General features: G+C 32.5%; 1 protein-coding gene across 1 annotated transcript in view; it reads right to left on the bottom strand.

The window, feature by feature from the left end:
• Positions 1-5,161: 5,161 nt before the first annotated feature.
• LOC126888557 (uncharacterized) overlaps positions 5,162-26,532 on the bottom strand; it is a 41,014-nt gene continuing 19,643 nt past the window's right edge. The window contains exon 3 of the mRNA XM_050656905.1: positions 5,162-5,883. Coding sequence (XP_050512862.1) covers positions 5,162-5,883 — 722 coding nt within the window. The remainder of the gene's footprint in view (positions 5,884-26,532) is intronic.

Below are 26,532 nucleotides of genomic sequence, written 5' to 3' on the forward strand. Positions count from 1 at the left end.
ATTTTTATGATTTTTTGAACCAAGGGCAGAAATAATTTTATTCCATAAGTGCCTTCCACACTGTATAAGAAATTATCATTTGAAAAAAATATACTGACAATAACCCAATGAAGTTAAAATACGACAATTAAAAAAGAACTAAAAAAAAAAAAATAAAAAAAAAGGAAAAAGACACACTTACTTCACTATTATACGCAACTATTTTTACATGGACTTGAAGAATCTTCTTATTTTAAAATATATAGTCACCATCAATAATTATTGTAGGGGAGCCCAAGCGGGGATTTTTGCAGTTACTCGAGCGCGTCAGATTATCCTATGGGGAGAAACCTGGTACCCTGTAGATGTACCTCTACCATATATTAACTCTTAACACAGGGGAGTTCGTTAAGGGAGGTCCGAAAAAAAAAATCTACCCTTAAAAAAACTCAAAATTGTCAGATTAGGATAAGGTAAGTTAAGTATATGCAAAAGAGTGTATATTTAAAAAATCTGACGATTTGAGCCAGGCGTAAGGAAATGGGTGAGTCCCAAAATTTCACAAGAAAAAAGCGAATATTTCGCGAAATGAATGACAGATCGAAAAACTAAAAAATATATGCTCAATATTTTTTAAAAATCTATCGAATGATACCAAACACGAATTCCCACGGAGAGGGGTGGGTGGTAAATTTAATATTTTAAATACGAATCCCACGATATTTCGCGAAATGAACATCAGATCGAAAAACTGTAAAAGACACTTATTCAATATTTTTAAAAAATCTATCGAATGGCACTGAAACACGACCTCCCACCGAGGTGGGGGTTGGGGGGGTTACTTTAAAATCTTAAATGGTAACCCTCATTTTTTATTGCAAATTTGGATTCCTTACGTAAAAATAAGTAACATTTATTCGAATTATTTTTTCGAATTATGGATAGATGACTTTATAATCGGAAAAAACCCTTGTTGGAAATGGAAAATTAAAATAAAAAATGGCAAGCGCCCACTAAAATGGAAAACTTTACTTAACTTTTTTTGGTTTTAGGACCTACTTTTCACAACCCAATAGGTCCCCAAAGCGCTCGAGTGACTGCACATTTAGCATACTTTGCTCCCCTACCATTATCCTTTGTGACAGTTTAAAAAACTATTATAGGCCAGTCATTCAATATCGCATAAAAGACCAAACCAAAAGCCGTAATAAAACTAGGAAAAGAAGCAGCACAACTCAATGTAAAATTGAATTAAGTACATACATGTATAAAGAAATATATAAAAAATAATATTGGTCAACAGAAAAATATTTCAAATGAGAACAATAATACAGACTATATAAATATACACAATAATGCAACTGCTAAAAGTGTAGTTTAGAATAGAATAGAAATATGCTTTATTGTCATGAGAAATTGTACAATTTTATCGACAAAGCTTACAAAAGTCAAGAAAACAAAACAATAACAATCCAATTTACTAAAATTACATAAATCGTCAATATATTTAAAATAATAATAACAATAATGAAGTTAAACACAAATAATCAATTGCAAAATTTAAAATAAATTGCAAATGCATAGTCTACCTAGTAATTAATAAAAAAAGTTTTAAAAGTTAAGCTGCTGCATATGACACCCAAATATAGATAAAAAATAATAATAAAAATACTACTTGTGCAAAGGGTACTGTAATTTCTTAGTTATTGATTAAGAAAATCTTCTACTGAATAATATGGTCTTTCAGATAGGTAGGCTTTTGTCAGTTTACGGAATTTGGGGAAAGATGCTGCAGATTTAAGTTGTAGAAGGAGATGGTTGTAAAGTTTTTTTTTTGGAATAGGCCACAATTTTTTATGGGAATAGGCGACAATTTTAATTTAAAATTATGTAGTTTAAAATAAACTTATTTTGACTTAAAATTTTGGCATATTACCGGTAACAGTAGTAAATCATATTAGCACATCACAATAAACTAGCTTCAGAACAATTTTAAGAGTATAGTTACGTATTGTCCAGACATAACCACTAAAAAAGAAATAAGAAAAGAGGCTTAAGGCTATTAAAATGGATTTTTGGAAAAAATTCACAAGAAGATCTAGCCAGAAAGAGTGATAAAAAAAGATACGTGAAATATTGCAGATATAAAATAACTGATGATATTACAAACACACAACTAAAATTATATAGCTACGTCAAAAGAATAGAGGGGGAAATAATACCTCAACAAATCCTAATGCGTAAACCTAGAGGACTAGCAAAACGATAAAGGAAAAAATTGGAAATGCGAGAGGACGAGAAAGCGAGACTTGGAAAAGAATTAGTGGATATAATGACACTGTATTGAAATTTAGTGGAAAATATTATCTCTAGATAAGGAAAGAAAGCGGACATTTCATTTATACTTGATTCGGTAACAACAAACAGTAGTCTATTTGACGTTTAGATTTCCACTTCTAAAATCATTCTCATAATACCTTAAACATAAAAACAAACAGGTGTTAATAAAGCAAATGCAGATTGATTAAAAAATGGGAGATTAAATCAACATGCAAATATTTGTACAAATATAAATTTATAAATAGACATAAATATAGACAATAACAGCTCTTAAACATACGATAATGCTACCTTATAAAAATATTACGAATTGGAAAAATTTGACCAATTTCTTTATCCAATAATTCACTAGAAAATCTACTATTCAAATATGTGTATGATTTTGAATTCTAAGCAAAAATAACTTTTACTTTTATTTGCAGTATTTCAAGAAATAACGTAATAAAAAATTTGCTTGAATCCGTTATGTTTCGTAATACTTCTTTAATACAGCGAATTCACGTGAGTTTTTGATTAAAATAAAAAATAAACCAGCAGTTCCTTACCTTGCATGAAAACAAGAATAAAATGACATGCGGAACACTTCTGGTATTGTCTTTATATATTTAGAGTTTTGTTTAACAAAAACATAAGGTCGAAATTTGTTAACAAACGTGCTACTTCTGCTGGATTGAATAAAACTTATAAACGGCTGTTTGTTATTAAACCAATTATGCACACCCAAAATATTAGTCGTAAGGTTTGAAATGGATTTTCCAGTGCGTTACTGCATTTTGGAATGCATTTTAAAAATAATCCAATTTTTAACATTCTAGATCCCTGTTTATCCCTTCTTCCCAAATAATATGTGTATGTGTAGGGTTTTTTCGAGCTTCTTCTTGTATTGTTGTCCCCTTTAGTGGAAGTTAGCTGAGGAACCTTAGAGAATGGTTTAACTGTAGTTCATTACAACTGTTCAGAGCAGCAGCAAACAAAGTGACCATAGCCATTATGATATCCAACCTCCGCTAGGAGATGGAACTTTAAGAAGAAGAAGAAGCGACTACACTGGAAAATCTGTCTCTGCCCCATGCGCTTCTAAACAAATATGTTGAATTAAGGCCGATCCAGTCTCTGATATTTCTAATCCATCAAATCTGGCGCCTACCAGGACCCCGTTTTCCTTCAATCTTACCCTGGATGATCAGTTGCGCGAGGCGGTACTTTTCGTTTCTTATTATGTCGCACCTCCGCTAAAAAAGAGTCACAACTCAAAAAACGTTGTTTTGAGAAAATCGATATTAAAGATTTTAGTTCAGTTGAACATCTATTTGTCAGTTCCATGACTAAATGCAAGCTGATATGTTATTTTATTGTAAATGGGAATATATAAGCTCAGTGTTATTGGTGCATTATTTTTCTCAGAAAATTAAATTTTTGCAGTTCTTAGTGAAAAAATAGAAACATGCCGATATTGTGACACTTTTTTAGAACAAGATATTATCATCTTAAAAATCACGTTGTTAGAGTATAATAAAACAAACACAAAGAAAAACACAAAAAATTTTGTATGTATTATTACAAAGAGTTATAGAATTCTGAATAACAACTGGGAATGTGATTATGCTTTACTAAATCCAAGAGATCTTTTTTCTTATTTTCTTTATTGCTAAGTACACTTTTGTAGGCCTGTTGTAAGGTACTTGGAATGGTATTGTTTTTTCTTCGGCAGAGATCTACTTGCTTGAACTCTTCATCTTTATAGGAGGTTTTATAATAGAGGGTGGTAGGATTTTCTTGATTTAACTTAAAAACCTTTAACTTCAGTAATCTTCAAAGATTTTGTGCCTATCATGACTATATCGTAACACAATTTTTTAAGCGAATAAAAATCCAAATAACCGAATTCATTTACATGGTAGGGTTCTTTCTTCTTTTTTGCCAAACGAATGATTTGTGCATACTGACTTGGCACGTAGATAGGACCAGATTTTAAACTTTTCTTTACAGCCTTCTCAATAGTTGAATGAACAGAATCTCCTTCATTCTAATCATGTCCACTTATCAAATATTCATGAGTTATTGAACGTATTTTAGGGTATTTACCCAGAGGATAAATATACATAGCAACTAAAAATCAACTTTTTTGTTGGCCAAAACAATTATCTGAAAAGCCCAGCTTCATTATTAGAAGTACCCAGTTTTTTTTTTTTTAAATTAGGTACTAATGAACCTATTTCATCACTCCCCCTATTTCGATGCCCTTCATGCCAAAAGTAGCATTCCGTTGAACCAGTTTTCAAATCAGACACCGTGAAGTTGTAGCAATTCAATTTCGATTTATAATAAAAAACAGATACAGTTCCTTGCGGCGCAGGAAGAACTGCTTGCAAGTCATAGACTGATACAATGTAATTGGGCTTAGCCTTCGCCTTTTCTTGGTCCTTTTCTTTTCTCGATAAATCTTTTTCTTCCAAATGTAATACATACTTGTTTTCCAATATTTCCTTAGCTTCTCACAGCGATATTTTCTGGGCATAAAGAAACTAATGTTAAACTCTGTGTTAAAAATTTTTGAGAACACCACTAAATTTGCGTGCGGTAGATTGTTTTCCTGGCAATTTTGTATTATAGTCATTAAATATGTCAGTTAAATTTTTTGCACCTTCGATGTATTCCCTATTGGTTTGTTTGCGAAGATAATGACTCTCAATACGAGGAATCGATCGAATGTGCTCATGAACTCCGTCTTTAATCGATGGATCCACTTTTTTATGGTTTTTGTGTTTACCTCTTAAGTCTACTTCCAGAAACCCTTTTTCAGCTTTGTCAACGACCGTCCTTGTAATTCGATTTTTGATATCTAGGTAGCCATAAAAAAGTATTTGCATACGCGAACTTGCTCATTATTATTTATATGAAAATAGTATGAATTATTATGTTGTCTTGGCCTATCTGCACTGCTGTACCTGTAAGCTGGTTTGACTGGTTTCATCCATTTGTGAATGAATTCTCTCTGTCTATTTATATTTTCCAAGGTCCAATATTTTTTTAAAATATCTTTCCTGGTATTTTCATCCGTTTTATTAGAGCATTTCAGCCGGCATTTATCTCCACAAGCAGGTCTGATACTCCTGGCAACAATAGGTTTTTGTGATTTAGATCTTGAGGTATATGCTTGACCAGAGTTTCGTAATTTCTTGGCTTTGTTACTTAACCAGTTTTCTGCCACTGCTACTCGCTTTTTTCCTGTTTTTTTAGGACTGGCAATTTTGGTGTCTGCTGGTTGAGTGTTTGCTGGTTGGGTGTCTGCTAGTTGAGTGTCTGGTACTTCAGGTCCTGATGCTTGTAAGTTTGCTTCTAGAGTGTCTGCAACTTCAACGTCTGATACTTGAATGCTTGTTGCTGGAGTATTTACTGCTTGGGAGTCCGCAAGTGGAGTGTCTGCTACCTGGCTTACATTGTTTGAATTCGACAAGAAACCATTGCAACCTGGACTATCAATACTGGTTAAGCTAGAACTATCATTTGATGTAGAAGAGGAGGACGAACTAGAGCTACTAGAATCTGATTCATAGTTTGGATCTTTTATGGAATCATCATCATTTATTATCGCTTACGAAGTCCGAGATTTGGAGGTCGTCTTTCAGTTCTGGTGAAAGGTCAACCCGTAATAATGATGTACCAGGCTTATTATTTTATCGTTATCGGTAGCTATAACATAGTTTGCCATTATCATAAGTAACAAGTGCAGCATTTTCCTCTTGTAAAAGATGTCTCTCTAAGATTTCTGAAAAAGAAGGAACATTATTATAGCTAAAATAAAAACTTTGTTATTCAGGCGCGCTATTTTTTATTATTCAATATCAGATTACCTGAGTTTCGCACTTGATCTGGTGCATAACACTCTGATTTTATTTTCTTTGCAAGGGCCATAATTCTGTATGTCCTTGAACTCGATGAACTTTGCATCTTATGGAACCAGCCTGTTTGCTGCAACAAAAATAATAATAAATAAAAACTAAGGAGTATAACACACAGACATAAATAAAGTCCGGATTATAAGCATGACAGAAAGGTCAAAATATGCACTATTGTAAGCAAAAAAATGTCGCAAAAATAAGCAAGGTTCAAGAAAAAAACCTGTATTTAAACATGGATATAATGATATAAATATGAATAAAGGACATTAATATTAAATTACATTTATTTTTAATTATCGTATTATTAACAAATAGTAGTTTGTCATTTATATAGGTAAGCAAAAAAAGTAAAAAAAAGCAAAATGCTTATAATTCGGACTTTGATCATAAACAAGAAAATAACAGTCAATAATTCTAAAAAAGCTTCATAATTAAAAAAAACGTCAGGGGATTTGAAAATCCTATGTTCCGGTTCTGCAAAACAGTCATATTCCAAAAATAGTTTAAAAAAATATACTTACATATTCAAAAAAACTGGCTCAACTCAAAATATAACACTACTCCGCACCACCCAAAAGTACGTTCCTCGTTTACAACGTCGAAAAAACTGTCACAACCCAAAAAGGAACAGTATTTTACTTATTGCAATAATCAGATATAACTAATAATTCACAAAAAAACTGTCACAATTCTAAATTCGACTCTTTTCAGGATTAAGCACTACGTGTCGACTGTTATAAAGTCATAGGTGCCACTGTACAGGAATGCATGCTGAGCTAACCTGTAAAAAACAAAAGTGTCACATCGCCATCTCGCGGTAAATAGTTCAAATATAAGAGTGACGCTTTTATGGAAGAAAGTACGACTTATTTTAATACTTGTAGCATGTTCATCTCAACAATGGCGTAGCGTAGTGGGGGCGGCAGGGGCGGCCCGCCTTGGGCGGCACTTTTAGGGGGCGGCAAAATTTAACAATAAATAATAAAGTATTTTGTAAATATATGAACCATTTTATATTTTTATCGCAACTACAAATTCGGACCGATTGAAAGGAGCACGGAATCTTTAGAATCAAAAGCAGAGACAAGACGGCTTACTAAGGAATGGTTTTACCGTACATTGACTAACGGCGAAAAAGTTGTAGGTACTTGGATGCATCATGTACTAAAGCATCATTATTTTGCTCACCTGATGGATTTAATACTTGGTGGAAATTAAATCCTAAGGTTTCAAGTCACCAATCAAGTGCACTACACATCCAAAATTATTGCAAATAGAAGGAGTTGGAGAGCAGACTTCAAAAAGGACAGACTATTGACAAAAAAGAACAAGACATAGTGGCAAAAGAAATAAGGAAATGGCAGGAAATTCTTATCAGAATCCACAAGGAAAAAGTTTTCCTGTAGTTGGCTGTATACCATGTGATACAAAAAACAATAAATCCTGTATAAAAGGTATATTTAAAAAACCCTCAAAAGGGCCACATCAAATTCACATAACTAGTTATCGACTGGTTTACCAGTCATCATCAGTGCTTACGTGCAATGTACATGCTAACCACCAAGATGTAGGGCCGCGTTTAGGTCAATTGACGCCCTAGGCAATTCTCTAGTAGCCGCCCGTCAAGCATGTACCATTTTTGCCGGAAAAATTGCAAGCAGATTTTTTTATTTAAATAAGAATTCATAAAAATTGTCATTCCAGTTCGATCACATCACATTTCTTTCTTGATTTTTCTTTGGAAAAATCATCTATAAATTATTTTCATGACTATTTAAATTCTTGACATTTTCGAAAATGACCTTTCAGCGGACACGTTGGTTGGCAACTGGGAGGCACAAATAAATGCGCAAAGCAATATCAAAATTAGGAAAATATCTTTCAATCCACTCTTTTTAAATATTTAGATATGTCAATTATTGGTGATTCGTGATTTTATTGTGGTATCCAAATGAACCTTTAAGTGAATGCATTCATGTATGGATGATGTAGGTATCTATTAGTGCAGTCAGTGAGGGTATTTGTCTTCGAATTCCATCCTACTGCATTAATTTTCTTAATATTTTCATTGTAAGTAGGGAATAGCTCAAGAAACAAAGTCTACGCTACATCCTATGACACTTTTAACTTAGGGGTGGTCACCACCCATTCTCGGGGGTGAAATTTTTTTTATCATACTAACACCGGAAGTGGCCAGAGTACCTAATTCTAAGCAATAACTGTTTTATAATTTTTTTTTGAAAACTCAATACTTTTTGAGTTACTCGTGGTTAAAAATTTGCCATTTTCATTGAAAAATGACATTTTTCGGAGACTGTTTTTTTGGGAATACCATAAAAATTGTGCATCTAACAAAAAAACTATATAAAACATTTTTTATTTTTATTTTATTTGTAGTTTACGAAAAATCAGAGAGATTTATTTCTTCTTAAATCTTCTAGTTTTAATAAAAAAAGAGATGGTAGGTGAAAAAAGATTTTTCTTGTGCATGCCTAAATCGGTGTACTCAACTTAAAATAAGAGAGAAATTGTCGATTTTAGGGGTATAATGCTACGAATACCTTTTGTAGTGCTCGAAAAGACCTTTAAAACGAGAAGGAACTGTTAAATGTCGGTTACATTCAAACTAAGCGATATATGGTGCGAAAAACTTACGATTAATGTATTTTAAGGAAAAATGAGAAGTATATTTAAACCCTCATCTACCAAAATTTAAATGCATCATTTTTCTTCTAGAATACCTTCTACCATAGTGTTATTTTTATATTCAAAAAGTTGAACGGGTTTAAAATGAATGGTTTTTGAAAAGAATGAGATCAAATTATAGAATCCATTTTTAAATTTTCTTTAAAAATTTTAAAATGCTCTCTATAATTTGATCTTATTTTTTTTCAAAAACCATACATTTTAAACCTGTCCAACTTGTTGAACATAGAAATAACACTATAGTAAAGGGTATTGTAGAAGCAAAACGATGCAATTAAATCTGGTGGATGAGGGGTTAAAATATACATACAACTTCGTATTTTATCTTAAAATAAATTAGTCATCCTTTTTTGTTGCACCATATCTCGCTTAGTTTGAATGTAATCAAAATTTAACAGTGCGGTCGTTTTAAAGGTCTTTTCAGACAGTACTTACAGTATATAACAGTCGGTTCGCTAATCTGAGACATAACTGGCTAGTGATTTTAGCAAGTAATTTTGGAAATTTGGTAAAATTGGCAAGAAAATAATTACTAAATAGATAATAATTACTAAATAGTTAGTAATTTTTCCAATTTAGGCAAAATTAGCAAAAAACAAAAAAATTACATACTAAAATCATTAGCCAGTTGTGTCTGAGTTTAGCTAACCGACTATACCCTTAAAATCGGCCATTTCCCTTTTATTAAGTTGAACACACTCATTTGAGCATGCACAAAAAAATTTCTTTTCACCTACCATATCTCTCTTTATGTTATCACTAGAAGACTTCGAATGAACGAATCTGTTTGATTTTTCATAAGCTACAAAAATGTTTTATATAGATTTTTTTCGTTAGATGCATAATTTTTAAGGTATTAGCAAAAAACGGCAAATTTTCAACCACGAATAACCCAAAAGAATTCAGCTTAAAAAAATATGCGGTGCTGCCGATGGCCCAATAATCCCTAAATTTACGACTGTCCTTTTTGAATTAGTAGTGTTAAGAAAATGCAATTTGTTTTCTAGAAATGAATGCCCACTTATATTCAATTGATGGATGTACTATATATGTACTTAAATGTTATTCGATTTTAATTTTTATATAAAAATATTTTTTGTACAATATTTTTGCCGCCCTATCATAATTTGCCGCCCTAGGCAAATGCCTATATTGCCTAATGGATAAAGCAGCCCTGCCAAGATGGTATTATACAAAAATATGTGGGTCAAAGTCCAGTGAAAGTAGTCCGTCAAGGAAACATAGGTATAAAATGCTACCTTAAGCCTGGATGTTTAAAATATTATCTAATTTGCCCTAGGTTACATCTGAGATCTGTAATATGACTTGTTCACATGTTGGAAGTGAGACGGTTTTTTTTTCTTATCAGAATGTTTGATATTATACGATTCCTTACCAAACCAAATTTGGCTTTACTACAAATTTACTTTTATACGTGGACATATAGAAAACGACACCAGTACCAATAGAGGAAACTTTTTAGAATTGGTTAATTTAATTGCAAAATACGATCCTGTACTTCGTGAACATCATGTAAGTTCTAAAATGTGTTTCAAAATTTCAATCACTTATATGTCACCACAAATACAAAACGAATATATTGCCATTTTGGGAAATAATGTTCGCCAACATATCATCGGGCAAATAAAAAAGGCTAAGTATTATTCAATTATATCCGATAGCACTCCAGATCTTTCTCATAAAGATCAAACGAGTCAGGTATTAAGATACGTAGTAATTGAAAATCAGGAAGTAAAAGTAATGGAATCTTTTATAGATTTCATTGAAACTAAAGAAAAAACTACTGAAGGAATTTCAAAGATGATTTTGGACAAGATTCAAGCTGATGGCCTAGATATAAGCAACTGTAAAGACCATGCATATGATAATGCTGTTGTTATGGCTGGAAAGTATTCAGGAGTTCAGCAAAGAATTCAAGAAATAAACCCTAAAGCTGAATTCGTACCTTGCTCAAATCGTTCGTTAAACCTAGTTTGTTTAAACGCTGCCTCAGTTGAGGTGGATTCAGTAAATTTTTTGGCACTTTAGAAAGTTGCTATTCTTTTTTTTCCTCATCGGCACATCGTTGGGAAGTTATGATAGTAGCTACATGCAAAAGCTTCTTAAAAATGGTCACTTTGGAAAAACTGACAGAGGCATGGGAAAACTTAAACACTAGAACAGATGCAGGTGCTTTACTAGTTTCGATACAGTCATTTTCATTTCTTTGTTTTTTGGGCCTGTAGCAACCGGTGCTACATGAAGTGAATGATGCACAAAAATATTTACAAACAAGGGGACTTAACATAAAATTGTGCGGTCAGAAAGTAAATGCTTTGCAGATAATATTGACAGAGAATTATTAAACGTGATTGTAAAACTTAGATAAACTTTTTTAGTTAAAATCTAACCTATATAATGCAAAACAATGATGACTGTTCTCGCCAAAAAGTTCTCTATAATTAATGTATGTAATGTATAGTATACATTAAATTAAAATACCGAAATTAGAGGGCGGCAAAATTGTCCTCCGCTTCGGGCAGCCGACACTCACGCTACGCCACTGCATCTCAATAATGGCTATTTTTGAGTTGTGACTCTTTTTTAGCGGAGGTGCGATGTATGTATCCCAGGTAGCTACCTTTTCTAACTTTGATGATGTTTAGCAGCTCCCTATCTGTACCTATTCTCCTCAGAACATTTTTGTTGGTGGCGTGGGTTGTCCAAGGTACTTTCAAGATTCTTCTATAAAGCCAGAGTTCAACGGATTCTAACTTATTCATCAGCGTTATGTTGAGTGTCCAGGTCTCCGTACCTTAAAAAAAGTATTGACCGCAGTGGCGGCTTGTCCTATGAGGCAGGTGAGGCAGTGCCTGACCAGTATACCCCAGGCTGTGGGTGAAAAAACGTGATATAATTCAGGAATTTTTGAAACCTATCAGGTGTTGTAAAGTACGATGCCAGGAATAACTTCTACTAAAATGTAACCAAAAATATTGTGCGCTTTTTTTTCTATTGCGATTTTCATTTGTTAAATTTGCAATTTTTAATGATTTTTAATTTTGCAGCTTAGGATATTGATTTTCGAGAAAAACTTTTTAATAGAAAGTTGTAGTAAATTAAGAAACCTACAATTTGAGCTATGGTAAGTTTAATTTCGTTAATTGGTTATTGCAAAACAGCCTGGGAAAAGTCCAAAATGGCCGTTTTTACAATTGCATCATTTATTGTACAAATAATTTTTTTTATTTTTTAAAGCTTTAAAATGAAGATATTTCAATTCCAAACATAAAAAAAAATTGTAAAGCCAGATTAACGAATTTGTTGCTTAAATATTATAAATTGTTTATCCCAAGAGGTCAAATGTCGAAGGCTATAACTTTTTGAAAAAAAATCGTAGAGAGTTGGTGAAACATCCCATCTCCTTCTAAAGGGTTATATTTTCATATTCTGATGTAAATAAATGCGTAAAACATTTTTAAACCTCTAATTTTTGGGTTTGAAAATAAGGGGGCAAATTTCGTTAAAAACATTTAGAGTTGAAGCGGCCCTGTACATCCTATGAGTTTTTAACTTACAGATTATTGTTGCTGAAGATAAAATGAAGATTTATAAAAAAATAAAAAATTTCTACGACCAACTGAAGCCGAGATAATTTTTGGGTTTGAAAATAAGGGGGCAAATTTCGTTATAAACATTTAGAGCTGAAGAAACCCTGTACATCCTATGAGTTTCTAGCTTACAGATTATTGTTGCTGAAGACGAAACGAAGGTTTATAAAAAAATAAAAATTTTCTTCAACTAACTGAAGCCGAGATAATTGTTTTTGTTTCTTAAATCGTAGTGCCTTTATTTATAACAATTAAGAAATTATCTTACAATCATTGACTAAAGAAAGACTTATATTATCTTAAAATAAAAATTATTATAAAATATAATTACATATAATTATTAAAAATTATTTTTTAAATCGGTGCTTTTGCATGCGGCCGAATTTTGCAAATCGCCCGGCTCGCTTCAAATCCGCACGCTCGGAAAATTTTTACGTAGATTGTATTAAATTTTGACAGAAAACAATTTGATAATATTACCATTATAATATACAGTCTATTTACCACTGTATTTGTTTTTCTTGATAAACTTTTATAAGTGAAATCCAAAAAATAGTCACTACAAGAAGAAAAAGTTTTATAAAAAACCATACAGAAGTAAAAAGTTTTATATTGTATATTATAGTAAGAAGTAACATTATTATTATTATATTTATATAACAATGAAAAAATTAAAAATATAGTTATATATTTCATCCTATGTATCATTTTTGTAATATTATTTCTTCAGAAATGAAATTTCCCATATAAAAGTTTATCAAGAAAAATAAATAAAATGGTAAATAGACTGTATATTATAATAGTAATATTAGACTAAGAGCCGGGATAGGTGAAATTTGCTAATCATTTTAGGCACGATAAAAGTCTGTAACTTAAATAGTAGAACCTAAAAGAACACGTTTGAACACTGTGCCGTCACTTTTCAGTGGCACATGCGTCGACAGTGGCGCATCAAACTTTCCACTTTTGGACCGGATAAATAAATTATTTATAAATTGACGGCATTAAGAAGCAAGGAAGATATTAATAATATAAGATATAAAAACTATATGCCATACAAAAATATTGGTTCTGCAGCGTAAAAAAAAATTTCATTTTTCGCATATTTTCATTGATAAAAAAATTATAGAAAACTGTACGGCGTGTATGATTTTAAGTAAATATATTTATTTCACAACTATATTTTACTATGCCGTACAAATTCACTGGCCCAAATGCAGTTATAGCCCTTGCTCAACCCTCACTTTTTACGTAGAATAAGGTAATTTATTTCAGGCACCCTAAAACCAAAACATTTAGAAGGTTATATATAAAAATAGTCCCCAAATTATTATGCCGTACATTTTGAATGGCACATGAGGTCACTGTAGGAAAATTAATTTTCCGGTTAATGTTTAGTAAAAAAATTATTGTCTTTTTTCAATTGATTAAAAATAGACTATTAAAAAGCTAATTCCGTATAAATATTGTGGCACGATGAAGCAAAAAGCCTCCAAAATCGTTTGCATATTAATTGCAATAATTTTTTTCATGCATTGTTTTTAAATTTTTGTACGCGCGGCTACCTCACAATCTATTTTGTTTACTTTGCCTTACAAATTATTTTTTAACTTTCAATAAAGCCTTGTATATTTTTAAAATAATTCAACACAAGAAAGTGTTTAATACATAATAACCCGAAATTTAAAAATTAATATTCATTTTTATTTAAATTATACTTCTTTAGGCGCGATTGGTTATTCATCAAGATAAAAGCAACTTCTTACGTTCGTACACATTTCGTATACACAAAGTACCTCCTTTTTTATATAATAATATTGTATAAATATAATAATATTATATATTCTATTTATTATATATAATAACATTATTATTAATTAAAAAAAATAATCAAGGATGAAAACCATTTTGCTAATGATTTTAGGTACCGTAAGAATCTATAACTTAAATAGTAAAACCTAAAAGAAAACGATGCGCGGGAATTCCGTGAATATTTCTAAAATTCACTGCATCTAGGTACAGCTGCGCTGGAGTTAGTTGGTGGCTAGGTTAAGTAAGTCCGGAGCAGTCCATTTTACGAACAAGGAGAGGTAGTCAGTCATAGAGGAAATCGTAGGAGTCTTTGATATTATAATAATTACTTCCTGTATGACGACCTACCCTCGTTTTTTATTAATAAATTAAATGGGTATTCAAATAAAATAAAAAACCAAAAAAAGTATATTTTTTATAAAAAAGACCCATTAAATATGTGATAAAGATACGGATTTATAAAAGCGTAAACATCGTGAATTAGAGGGATGATGCATAACTTTGAAAGTATGTGTAATTACAGTTATGGTTTCAAGTTTATTTTTCGGATATAACTACTGTAGTATCGCAGATTTAAAATTCGTTTATTTCGAAAACGGTTGAGTTTAGCGAAATGAATGTAGTACATATATCTATTTTAAGTAAAAATATTAAGAGAATAAAAGTTTTAACTCAAAAAGTATGTAGAGTGCGTGATACAAAATACAAAAATTGGAGGTATTAAATGAGCGCTGAAAGACGTATGTGGCGCCCTCTGGGTAACACATCATTTTTGGTGGAGAATTTAGATTTCTCGTTTCAAAAAACCCCGCTTACGAAATTTCGTGTTGTTGTCCCATGCCTGCCAGGAAATATTCAAGAATAAATAAAAAAACTTTAACTTTGACAACCTGTATTTCAGTTATTACCAACTTTCCTACTAAGGTAAGAGCTTAAATCGACATATAAAAAAAACTAAATTACCGTGTTCAATAAGGATTAGGTATACCTTCTTTATGTGGATTATTTGAAATTGTACCGATTGATAATTTTTGTTATGGGGAACCTCAAGCCACGAATCTGAGAATTCTGTGCATTGGTGTGAACCTGCTTCAGTTAATAGTAAAAATAGCACATTTAAATATTCAGTAACTGGGATCAATTACAGTATTAAACATATTTTGAGAAAAACAGTAAACGTTGGTCAAAATTTTGTGTGCGTAGGAATACCAGGAACTTTGACAAAACAGGGTTATCGAGAAAATTCAAAATTTGAACCCCACTGTATATAAATGTTCCATTAAAAATGAACGGCATTATATTTTTTCATCATCATTTGATGTTGTTAATGTTATTAAGTGTGTGCCGTACAGGAATGTATGAGTTCATAATGTGATGAAAATTACTTTGGAAGGCCTATTTATTTTGGGAAACCCTATAGTTAAAAATGTACGGCATGAACATTTTTGTCATTATTAGTCATAGAATATTCTAAAACTATGTGGAAATATGATATTAGATATTATTATAGTAGCTGGGAAATGAATTTTCCAAATATTAAAATTGAAAAAAAAAATAATTATTTGTATTCACCATCATTTTTTTTATGTCAATATATTAGTACGACCTTTTCACATACAGTTTATAAAGTATAATAACTAGCTTCTAAAATTTATGCCGTTCAGGAAATAATAATTTTTCACTACAAAAAATGGCGTTTAGTATAGACCACTCAAAATTATGGAATAATTATTTTTTTGCCAAATAATTTGTACGGCACTCATGTTTTTCATCATTTTAGAGCATAAGTAATACTCTGAAATCAGTGCCGTACTTTTCCAAATAATTTATGTCAATTGGGGTTGAAATGAGAAAATTTGCATAAGGGTTGAAACTGTTTGAGCCAGTAGATTCATACGGCATAGTAAAATATAACTTTAAAATATATATTTTTACTTAATATTATGCATGCCGTACAGTTTTCTATAATTTTTTTATCAATGAAAATATGCGGAAAATGAAATTTTTTTTATGTTGCAGAACCATTATTTTTGTACGGCATATAGTTTTTATGTCTTATATTTTTAATATCTTCCTTGTGTCTTAATACCGTCAATTTAAAAATAATTTATTTATGCGGTTCAAAAGTGAAAAGTTTGATGCGCCACTGTCGACGCATGTGCCACTGAAAAGTGACGGCACAGTGTTCAAACGTTTTCTTTTAGGTTCTACTATTTAAGTTATAGAATCTTATGGTGCCTAAAATGATTAGCAAATTTTTCCTATACGGCTCTTAGTCTATATTATTAAATTGTTTTCTGTCAAAATTTAATACAAGTTACGTAAAAATTTTCCGACGGCGCGGATTTGAAGCGAGCAGGGCGATTTGCAAAATTCGGCCGCTCGCAAAAGCACCGATTTTAAAAATAATTTTTAATAATTAAATGTAATTATATTTTATAATAATTTTTATTTTAAGATAATATAAGTCTTTCTTTAGTCAATGACTGTAAAATAATTTCTTAATTGTTATAAATAAAGGCACTTCGACTTAAGAAAAAAAAACAATTATCTCGGCTTCAGTTGGTTGTAGAAAATTTTAATTTTTTTATAAATCTTCGTTTTGTCTTCAGCAACAATAATCTGTAAGTTAGAAACTCATAGGATGTACAGGGCCGCTTCAGCTCTAAATGTTTTTAACGAAATTTGCCCCCTTTTTTTCAAACCCAAAAATTATCTCGGCTTCAGTTGGTCGTAGAAATTTTTTATTTTTTTTTATAAATCTTCTTTTTATCTTCAGCAACAATAATCTGTAAGGTAGAAACTCATAGGATGTACAGGTCCGCTTCAGCTCTAAATGTTTATAACGAAATTTGCCCCCATATCTTCAAACCCGAAAATTAGAGGTTTAAAAATGTTTTACGCATTTATTTACATCAGAATATGAAAATATAACTCTTTAGAAGGAGATTAGATGTTTCACCAACTCTCTACGACTTTTTTCAAAAAGTTATAGCCTTCGACATTTGACCTCTTGGGATAAACAATTTATAATATCTAAGCAAAAAATTCGTTAATCTGGCTTTACAATTTTTTTTATGTTTGGAATTGAAAGATCTTCGTTTTAAAGCTTTAAAAAATAAAAAATAAATTATTCGTACAATAAATAATGCAATTGTAAAAAACGGCCATTTTGGACCTTTCGCGGGTTGTTTTACAATAACCATTAACGAAATTAAACTTACTATACCTCAAATTATAGGTTTTTTAATTTACTACAACTATCTATAAAAAAGTTTTTCTCTAAAATCAATATCCTAAGCTGCAAAATTAAAAATCATTAAAAATTGCAAATTTAACAAATGAAAATCGCAATAGAATGAAAAGCGTACAATATTTTTGGTTACATTTTAGTAGAAGTTATTCCTGGCATTGTCCTTTACAACACCTGATAGGTTTCAAAAATTCCTGAATTATATCCTGAAATCGACCTATTTTTCACCCACAGCCTGGGGTAGTATATCAATCGACTATTTACGTTATTTCGTTATTTCATAATCAGTTTTTTAAATATAATTTAGGTTTTTGAAATTTCCTAAATAACTTTATTTTTATGAAAAAAATTAAAATCGGTACGGCCCTGACTCTTTTTCTTTGTATCCGTCTTCCACGTGCCAGTATTATATGCATCATGCATCTCATTCCAACTTTCTCAAATCATTACGGATGAGGCTTGCTTCAAACCTCCTTGTCTAGCATACTACCATTTCTTAAAATGGGACAGTAAAAGAGGCAAAATTTGAAAACTGTGCCACCAATTCTGGGAACGAAATTCATCCATCCTTGAGGCACGCCTCAACATGTGTTTTTTTTTGTTATGAAGTTAAGTACTTGACCTTGCTTCCCTTATTTGCTATGGACGCTTGTATTGTAGTTTTGTAAAGTAGTTTTAGATATAGTTTTATATTAGTTTAGATTATGTTTAGAAGATTTTATCAATGTCATAGTGGCTGTGTGGCATTTATCAATGCCAATTAAATAAATAAATAAAAAGTTTAGAAATCATGCTTTCTTTTATAATTATTTATTTTCTTATAAGCACGCTTTTTATAAAAAAAACATAAAATAAAATACCAAACAAACGAAGTTTCACCCTTAGTTTACTTAACATAAAAAGCAATCTTATAATATAACAGTAATTTGTTTACTTGCTTGTTTGTATTTCCCTGTATTCAATACATTTACAATATAAGATTGCTTCTAAAATGAAGTTATCACGTGTTTATGGGTATATTCTTCTTCTTAAAGTTCCCTCTCCTATCGGAGGTCAGAGGTTGGATATCATAATGGCTGTGGTCACTTCGTTTGCTGCTACTCTGAACAGTTGTAATGAACTACAGTTAAACCATTCTCTAAGGTTCCTCAGCCAGGAGATGCGCCTTCTTCCTATGCTTCTTCTTCCTTGGATCCTTCGTTGCACAATAATTCTCAACAACTCGTATTTTTCTCCTCTGGTAATGTGACCTAAATATTCCAGTTTTCTAGTTTTTATACTCTTCATAATTTCTAACTCCTTATTTAAACGTCGTAGCACTTCAACATTGGTAATCCTTTGAACCCACTGAATTTTCAATATTCTTCTGTAACACCACATTTCGAACGCTTCTATTCTTCGTATGTGTTGTCTTCTCAATGTTCAAGCTTCCATTCCGTATAGCAATATAGAAAATATGTAGCATCTTAGAGCCCTCAATCTGAGAGGCAATTGAAGGTCTTTGTTTGTAAGCAGTGTCTTCATTTTTATAAATGCTTGCCTTGCAGTTTCAATTCGGACTTTAATTTCTTTGCTTTGGTCATTTTTGTCATCGACCCAGGTTCCCAGATATTTGTATGTCTTTACTTTTTCTATTTGGGTTTGCTCTATCATTAACCTTTCAATTCCATGTTCTGTTTTTGAAACGATCATAAATTTAGTTTTTTTTTTTTTGTTTATTTTTAGTCCGTATAGAATGCAATAATAATCGTTAATTCTATTTAGCAATTCTTGTAGCGATTCCAGGGTCTCTGCCATTATAACGGTGTCATCAGCGAATCTTTTGTTATTTGTTTATCTTATGATATTTACTTGTTTGGGTATATTGTTTGCGTACAATAATTTCATTTTGGCAACTGATTAATATTAACAGAATCAGTTGTCCGTTGTTGTCATGTAGTAGGTATGTAATGTAAAGTTTGCTTAATATGGCTGTACAACGCTGATGAGACCAAAGAAGGACGAAACATCTGATTCATATTGGTTTGATATGTGGTATTATAGTAATTATTTTTAGCTAAAAAACAGCTTCTATGAGTGTGAACCTGTGGCTTAGAGCTTTCGTTGCTATTCTTTTGCCAATAAAATTGTTATTTAATATTTTAATATCATTTTCAAGCATTAAAATAAATACGGCGCTGTTCTGTAGACGCCCTAGCGAGGGTTCGGCAAATAATCCCCGGACAAATAATTCCGGACAAAAATCCCCACAAAAATCCCCGGACAAAAAATCCCCACAAATTTTTTGGACAATGGCAATGTTTTGAACATAGTTATTCAAATCAGAGTGAGCAAAAGATTTAAGCAAATAATATTGGAACATGATTCTCACAGCCTTACCTCATTCCCCATATCTTCCACAATTTTTGAAAAAACTGACACTCTTTTGTTACGTAAAATTTGAAGTTTTCGATATGGAATTGGAATTCAAAATAACTCTATACACTGAGGCTGAAAGCATTTCAGTCGATCGCATTCATGGGAAAACTTTTAGAGAACTAATCGGCAGCAAATATTTCTTAAGGATTTTCTGTCCGAAATTTTTTGTGGGGATATTTTGTCTAAATAATTTGTGGAGATCAGCCTTACACCTAAAGGTAGAAAGGCTTAGGACTAAGTAAGTAAGTAATTTGTGGAGATTATTTGCCCGGGACTTTTCGTGGGGATTTTTTGTCCGGAGATTATTTGTCCGTGGATTTTTTGTGGGGATTTTTTGTCCGGGGATTATTTGTCTGGGGATTTTTTGTCCAGGGATAATTTGTGGGGATTTTTTGTCTGGGATTATTTGTTATAGCTTCATCCTAGCGTTATGACGTCACAAAATCGACCTTCCGGCCATTAAAGAGAAGCTAACCATCATAATAAAATTCCTCAGGTGTAGTTTGCCTCACCACCTTCTACTATCACGAGCCACCCCTGATTGACCGCACATAGCAATGCAGAAATTTACATCGAAGACTGATATTAATGCTACTGTTACAAAATAAGCCTTTCGTTCTGATAAAGGCTGGTCGGGCTACCTACATTCTCGCTCTTACCTCATGTTTATAATCAAGTTGATTGTTGAACCAGCAAACAAGATATTTGTATTGGTTTAAGTATTCAGGCTGTTGGTGGTTCACATTTTATTGGAACAGGTAAATTTTTGTTCCTTGATATTTTCATAACTTTGGTAGCGTCGTCAAAAAGATTGATTCCTTGGCAGATTTTAATCAGAATTTGAATCTTCTAATGGCCACGTCCGATAAGTATTGTTGTTTCGTGATTTTTGTTATTTAAGCATAAAACTGTATTTTAGAGTGCATAAACGCATCCAAAAGTATATAAACATGTCAAACTGAGCATACTTAGGGCCAGATTTTGTTACTTAGAGGTTTTTGGGGTCGCTGAATAAAACTACGTCATCAGAACCGACCTTTAGAGGACCTGGTGCCCAGGATCACTGCTAAGGCACGTCATCTGGAGGTTCGATGGTTATCAACCTCTAGAGTCTAGCACCTTGCGCAATGTCACTGCTAAGGCACGTCATCTTCTGGAGTTGCGAGATTTTTCGGCATTGAATTGATGCAAATCGGTTACTCAGGCGGTTTTGGGGTTGCTGAAAACGAATAAGCCACCAGAACCGACACCTGAAGTTCCTGGAGTCTAAAATCACGTCATCTTCTGGAGTTTCGCGGTATTTCGGCACTCAATTGATGCAAATGAGGTTACACTAGCAGTTTTTAGGCTTACTGAACACGAATATGCCATAAAAACTGACCGTCGGAGCACCTGGTGTCCACGGTCACTGCTAAGGCAGGTCATCTTCTGGAGTTTCGAATTTTTTCAGCCTTGAATGTATGCAAATAGATTACTAGATGGGTTTTTGGGGTTACTGAATACCAATATGCCATCAGAACTGACCCTTGGATCATCTGGTGCCCAAAGTCATACTAAGGCATGTTATCTTCTGGAGTTTGCGTGGTTTTTGGACACCATATGCGCCGAGGGCCGGTTCTAATGGATGGCGCATTTTTGTTCAGGGACCCCGAAAACCCCCCAAGTAATCTGTTTGCATCAATTTTGTGTCGAAAACCCTTAAAACTTCAGATGTGAAGTTTGCCTTATGCCTTATGCTTAAGTAGTAAACCTGGGCACCAGGTGCTTCAGTGGTTGGGTCTGATGGCGTGTTCGTCTTCAGCGGCCCCAAAGCCTCCGAGTAATAAAATCTGGCCGTTATTTTGACATGTTTATGCACTTTGGATGCATGTTATGTACTTTAAAATGCAACTATGCATTTACACCCATTTTTCTATAGTAGACCTTTTTCCTGAAAACAATACAAGGAGTTGCAAGTCCCTAGGTGCTGTATTTAAAAATCGATTTATGTTAGGCTAAATGCCCTGGTCTAATATATTCATCGCCTCATCGGAAACTCCTTTCTTATTGAATCACCATCACAGAATGTCTCGAGGAACTCTATCATGCTTTCTATGATATCCAAACTGATTATAGGAAATTTGAGTTTCTTCACGTATCACGTCTATCAATGATTCTCTCCCATATTTTCATAATATTGTTGTTGTTGTTTGTTTGGGTTTATATGACTGCGGACACTAAATCCATTCGCCAATTTTACTATTTTTTATTTTATTAGTCATTTTTTCGTATCTTATCCTAAAACTATTCAATATCTTTTGGCGTACAAAGATAATGGGTTAATACTCCTTGTGTCACCGCGTTTTTAGCCAATTCATCTACCATTTCATTTCCAGTTATTCCACAGTGGCTTTTAACCCATGCCAACTTAACAGACTTTCCTTGTTGCTGAAGTTCTTTAATTTTATTTATGATATATAATTCAATGTAGTTCACTTTTGATTTAGGATTTATAGCACTAATTTTACTAAGAGAACTTTTACTGTCACTAAAAATTATAAACTTTGAATGATTTATATTAGATAAATATTTTAGTGCTATATCGCTATTATCGCTATTAATTCAGCTGTGTATATACTCATAATAGAATTTAGTTTAAACATTTTACTAATTTTATTACTGCTATCCCAATAGGCACACCCCACACCTTCAATATTTTTTTATGCATCTGTATATAGCATACAATAATCTTTGAACATTTTGTGAACTGTCGGAGATAAACACTAATTTTCTTAAAGATAGAGGCAAATTGCTATAGTCCCTTAAAAAGCATACCTGAACTTGTTCCATAGTATTAAAGTCGATATTATAATTTGGGTGTATGTCAAATTTATAAAGTTGTTTATAAAGTTTATAAAGTTCATAATATTATGACATAGTAGTTTTATGGCAACCAATTAGTGGCAAAGTACAAAAGCAAAGTTTATTGAACGTGACATTAATGTGTCATGCATAATCATATCTTAAATATCACTTTCAGATTTTGCTCACTATATTTCTTAAGGTAAGACACAGAAAGCTAATTATAGATTTAAATACAATCTAAACCCTATTTTTGTATTATTTATTTTAATAATTACACCTATAAACTGGCTCGTAGGCATTTAGATATAAAAAACTGGAAATAATTGCAAGTGTTTATTTTTGTTTTGAATAAATTATAACTTATCTCTCAAACGACCCTGGTTTTGCGCCATGATATTATGTATTTCCAAAGAAAGTTACAGTTATTATCTTTGTATTTCAGTATTGTCAATAAAAATTAATAGACCCAATTATACCGTTTGTCCTACCAACATTACTGCTAAATAGTATAAATGAAAAATACTTAAGTTTAAGCGTTCAAATTTAATATATAAATTTATAATAATATTTATATAATTTTTTAATAAATCGGAATGATCTCTCTTCAAAAAAATAGACAAATGGGGCCCGGAGAATTACAGAGGAGTTAATTTTTAACACACACGACATTTTTACACAACATTTAAATGAACAACTAAAGTGATTACAAACTGAATGAAATTATAACATCCGCAGAAGAACAACAAGGTTTTAGGTCAGGACTATCATGCACCGACGCTATGCTATATTTACAATGAGGCAAGTTAAAGAGAAATCATTGGAATACAAAGAAACAGACATATTTAGGATTCGTGCACCTTAAGAAAGCATTTGGCAGGGTCGTATTAAAGGACGCTATCCATTTCTTATACTCAAGAGAGCTAGAAATAAGAAGGGGTCCCTAAGAACAACACAATAAAAGTAAACGTAGAAGATGAACTAACTGTCCCAATGGATGAAATAATAAAAAAGTAAGAACTAAAAAAGGATGCCAAATGGGAGAAAAACAACTTAAAATAATCTGCTATGCAGGCGATGCAATACCAATCTCTCAAAATGAAGATGATTTACAGCGTATGCTGCACCAATTTAATATAACCGCCAGAAAATTTAACTGTTAATATCCCCAAAAAAGACACTTGGTTATAACAGCAAATCCGATAAGATGTAAATTGAAGGGTCAGATAATAAAACAAGTGATGGAGTTTAAATATCTAGGCATCGTACTATCTAGCTACGGAAAGTGGAAGATCAAGTGAATAGAGCAAACAGAGCCGCAGGTTGCCTGAATGACACAATATAGGAAATAATTAGCTATCCATTTTCCTATACAAATTTGGAATTTCATAAGATTGAAAAAGTAATCAACATAACACCAAGAATAATCTCTCTCTCTCTCTCTCTCTCTCTCTCTCTCTCTCTCTCCTCTCCTCTCGTTTCCCCATTACTGAGGATCGTGATATTTTCCAATATTCCTAACAATGTTTCTCCATTGGTCTCTATCTTCAGCTGCTCTAAGAGCTGCGCAGAATGAGTTTCCAGCTGAATGCTTTATTTGGTCAGACCATCTAGTTGGTGATCGTCCTCTTGATCTTCTCCCCGGAACGTTTCCAGAAACAATTAATCTCTCCAAACTGTCGTCACCTCTGCGAACCACGTGACCAAAGAATTGCAGAATTCGTTACAGACATATTGTGGAGGAGTTTATGATCGCTTCCACAGTCTGCGCCAGGATATGTTTTACAGTTGATGGACGACGACTTCCATCTTGATCTAATTAGGATGTAGTCTATTTGATTTCTTGTTCATCCATCTGGGCTGCGCCATGTGTATTTTTCTCCGTGGATGATGTTGATATAACGTGTTTGTAACTGTAAGATGTTGTTCTACACAGAACTCCACTAGACGGTCGCCATTCTCATTTCTCTGTCCCAGTCCATTTTTTCCCAGCACTTCTTCAATATTTTCATTAGATGACCAAACTTTAACGTTAAAATCTCCTAAAATTATGACGAATTCACGATTCGGAATAGCGCGAACAGTTTCTTCTAGACGACCATAGAACCTGTTGATGTCTTCTTCTTGTGCAGCTGTTGTAGGAGCGTATACCTGGACAAGGTGTAGGGTATTGGTGGATATTCTCATTTTAAGAATAATCTATGAACGCTCAAAGAAGGAATCTAAATATGACAACAATACCATATGTAAAGGGCTTATCAAATAATTAAGAAGCATAGTAATACAATATCATAGCAACATTCACAGCAATCAACAAACAGAGATATATTATCTGTCCAAAATCAAACCAAAAATACACAGGAGAGATCAAAAAACAGTATTTATAAATTACCTTTTGAATGCAACATTTTTTGTTTGCGAGAAATCTCAAGATTATTAAGTGTTAATATAAATGACCATGATTCATACATTGAAAACAGAGACTTTGACGGATCCCAGATAGGCAACATGCCTAGGATAATCAGCATGGAGTGCAATGAAAAAATACATCAATAGTCATGAAAGAAATAGACAGCAAAAAAAAGAATAATCAAAAAAGTAGCCTTTATCTTCGAAGTGAGAACCGATACGGAAGATATGTTGAGAGTGGATAACTGGAGGAGAGCAGCCAGGGACAGAGATACTTGGAGATGGATGCTGGGGTGACCAGGGTCCGACTTAAGCTCTATCGCCATAGGAGAGAGAGAGAGAGAGAGAGAGAGAGAGAGAGAGAGAGAGAGAGAGAGAGAGAGAGAGAGAGAGAGAGAGAGAGAGAGAGAGAGAGAGAGAGAGAGAGAGAGAGATAGAGAGAGAGAGAGAGAGAGTCCTCATCTTACTTAATGAAGAAAAATATATAGAAAACTCATCAACAGAACGCAGCAGGATCAAGTTATCAACTGAAATACTGAATAAAGGATATAGGGCAGTCAATGTCTGTATTTGGCTCCGAATTTCATAATAATACATCGATTTACTTGATATATTCACAGTAAGCAGAAAATATCTTAAGAAACAAAGTCTACCCTATATACTATGGCGCTTTTATCTTGGGGGCGGTTGCCATCCCTTCAAGGGAATGGAAAATTCTTTGGTCAAAATAACCACGGAATTGGCTAGAGAACCCAATTCTGAGCAAAAACTGTTCCATATTTTTTTTTTAAACTCAATACTTTTTGAGTTATTCGTGGTTGAAAATTGGCCGTTTTCATTGAAAAATGACACCTTTTCGGACGGTTTTTTGCGAATACGTTAAAAACTATGCATCTAACTAAAAAAACTATATGAAACATTTGTTTAGCTTATAAAAAAGCAAAGAGATTCGTTCCTTCATAAATCTTCTAGTTATAATACAAAAAGAGATATGGTAGGTGAAGAGTTTGTTTTTTTTTTGGTGCATGCTCAAATCGAAGTATTCAACTTGAAATAACAGAGAAACGGTCGATTTTAGAGGTAGAATGCTACCAATATCTTTTGCAATGCTTGAAAATACCTTTAAAGTGAGCAATATTAAATGTCGATTACAGTCAAACTAAGCGAGATATGCTGAAAAATATGGACGACTAATGTATTTTAAGAAAAAATGAGAAGTATATTTAACCCCTCATCCACCAGAATTTAAATGCATCGTCTT

The sequence above is a fragment of the Diabrotica virgifera genome, chromosome 7 (genome assembly GCF_917563875.1).
Source record: "Diabrotica virgifera virgifera chromosome 7, PGI_DIABVI_V3a".
NCBI lineage: Eukaryota > Metazoa > Arthropoda > Insecta > Coleoptera > Chrysomelidae > Diabrotica > Diabrotica virgifera.